Raw genomic sequence first — 2,825 nt, 5'->3', positions numbered from 1 at the left:
ATTCTTTTCTACTTAAAAATAACAACTATTAATATTAAGGGATATATAGCAACAAATTTTTATAATAGATTAACATTTGAATCGTGCCTAACACAGGTCTTACACTAGTTATTATTACAAACATGTTGGCCTCACCTCAACTATAGTTTTCCATGGTGCATATGTTAGTAAACAATCAGCCTGGACCCACCCAGAACACAGTGACAGAGGCACAAACGTGGGCCATCCCGAACCATTTAAAGTTTTAAACCCAATAATCAAAGCCTGATAAATTAAACAATAAAACAATTAACTACGACACTTACATCTTGTTAAATTACACAAAGCTCTGTATTGGCTCTGACTCTACTGTTTCATTGCAGTAATGGTCACCTGCGGTATCACTATTCTCTCTTTATATTATTGCATGAGAGTTCGACATCTGTCTTCTACACATATAGAACGAATTTTCGTTCTACACGGTAGTAATGACCATGCAAGCAAAAAATGAATCTCAAACTAATTAAAGCACAAGATAAGTATTGCAAACTTCAGCTCAAGAATAATGAATGTTTTCAAATAAGTGAGTACATAAGCTATCAAGTTCTGGTGTTCGCGACCAACGCTAACATGAATGCAAGTGCAAACCCTTGAGAAAAATGGAAAAATTCCAAAATCATTTTACTTTCACATCTGTACAACTGGCACCCGAAGAATCCAAAAATTGGCTTAACGTATTCATTCCAGGACTACAAGTAGAGACTTCTCCTAAGCAGAAGCAACAATTTCCATAACTACAATTATTACAAGCAGTTAACATTTGAAGCATGAAAAGCATATATAGTGAATATTGGATTCTACTTCCTGCGTTTCAGGGGCCCGGTCTTGAATCCACTCTTAGTCGGCTTACCCCAAGGAGTTCGAGATCCTTTTCCCCACCGACCACTACTCTTGCTCTTACCCTCTCCTCCACCATGAGGATGGTCTACTGGATTCATGGCCACTCCTCGAACAACTGGTCTCCGGCCAAGCCACTGGCTTTGTCCAGCCTTCCTAAGCTTCTTATCTCCGTGGCTTGGATTTGAGACAGTACCAACGGTGGCCCTGCAACGAGAATCAATCATTTTTTTAACACCCGAGGGGAGCTGGATAAGACAGTATTTTGATGTGGGTTCTTTCAGGATTTTTGCACAAGTTCCAGCAGCTCTAACCAGCTTGCCACCTTGCCCCGGGTTCAATTCGATATTGTGAATGATAGTTCCAATTCGCATAGAAGATAATGGCATACAACTCCCAATTCGAGAATTTATATCGGAATACATCATCTGATTCATCATGCTCTCTCGAGCATTATGAGCATTTGTGTCTGCAACAACATGCATGAAGAGTGAGGAACAATGAAACATCACAGAAATATGCCAACAGCATAAAAACTAGAGTCTCCATTCCAGTAGGACAAGAGTATCAAAATGTATACAACTCACTGCTGCCACAAGCAAAAATACTTGCAGGATTTTGGAAGATATTTAATATCTATTCCAAGAACTCATAAACATTATGATTTATGAACATAAGAAAAGACAAAATCTTATATACTCGGATATCAAAATATCCGGTGCTTGATTTGTATATTTTTATATAAATGAGAAATTCTTAGATGCTCCAAGAGAAGCAAATGTAGTTCTTGCTCTATTCTATTGATCCTGTGACACACAGGTTATCTTTATTGTTAAAAATTAAATTTTCAAAATTAAAAAAAAAAACACCAATAAGACCCTCTCTCTTTCGGTTTCCAATATTGTTGATATGTCAAACCATAAATGAAACAAAGCAAAAATTCTCATTTGATGTCGGAACACCTAAGAAATTCTCAAATAAAAAGTAATAAACAGAAGAGAGAGAATGTGCATTGGGTCACTTTCTTCGCCTACCTTGATTATAAGCATGAAAGTATGAAACTGAATCCCATAACCTTATACATTCATCTTATATTGGCTATGATAAAATTGGTTGTGCAGGTTAAAAAATAACAATAACAACTCGCACAATATTATTCATCTCACTTGAAAAATACTTGGATTTGTCAGCATGAATAAAGGCATAAACCCTAATCTTAAGTTAACATAGAGATCTTCCCCAAATCACCGGTTCTTTCTTTCAAGATAGTTAAAATGCCTATAACATCAGATTCATAATGTTCACTAAAATTAACAAATGTTACTTAACACAATTAAATTTGATCCTAAATACATGGAAATGAATATGTTTTTATTTCTACAAGGCTGAAAAAATAAATCAAATCTTATAAAATAAAATAAAATAAAAAAATTGAAAGGAAACACCAATATCTCAAATTTCACTGACTCTATTGAATAACGTGCATCATGCTAAGACAAAGTTGTGATTTTGTTGAAATTATAGGGAAGAAAGGGTTACCGGAAGAGAAACGGCGAAGAGTGTTGGTGAGATTGGCGACAAGAGAGGAAGCTAAGCGAGCTCTCCATAGTGAGACAGCCATGGCTCAGAAATCAGAATGCGTTGCTACGGCGTCAGGGATGACAGTGTGAGGTATGCAACTTCCTTTCTTTGGGCCTCAGGCCCAACTATGTCTACATATGGCCCAACTCGGTTATTTGGTTTTTTTTTTTTAATAAAATACTTTACTGCAAATCTATGTATTCACTATTTTTTTTTTTCACGATATCTTTCAATCCTGCATGCTAACAATTATTTCGTCGCAAGTCAAAGCTTTATTTAAAAGTTAATTATTGGCCAATAAATTACCAATACACAAGGCAAGAAGCATTGATATCAGTTGGGATAAATGGCCCAAACAAGGCATCCAT

General features: G+C 35.9%; 1 protein-coding gene across 1 annotated transcript; it reads right to left on the bottom strand.

Moving 5' to 3' along the window:
- Positions 500–2,570, bottom strand: LOC107639553 (60S ribosomal protein L2, mitochondrial). Its single transcript, XM_016343088.2, has 2 exons — positions 2,416–2,570; positions 500–1,345 (listed from the first exon to the last, which is right to left on the bottom strand). The coding sequence occupies exons 1-2, from the start codon at positions 2,495–2,497 to the stop codon at positions 837–839; spliced, it is 591 nt and encodes a 196-aa protein (XP_016198574.1). The 5' UTR covers positions 2,498–2,570; the 3' UTR covers positions 500–836.

Source organism: Arachis ipaensis, chromosome B04, assembly GCF_000816755.2.
Source record: "Arachis ipaensis cultivar K30076 chromosome B04, Araip1.1, whole genome shotgun sequence".
Classification (NCBI taxonomy): Eukaryota; Viridiplantae; Streptophyta; class Magnoliopsida; order Fabales; family Fabaceae; genus Arachis; species Arachis ipaensis.
Note: the sequence above shows the minus strand (reverse complement) of the source record. Positions and strands in the feature narration are given on the sequence as shown.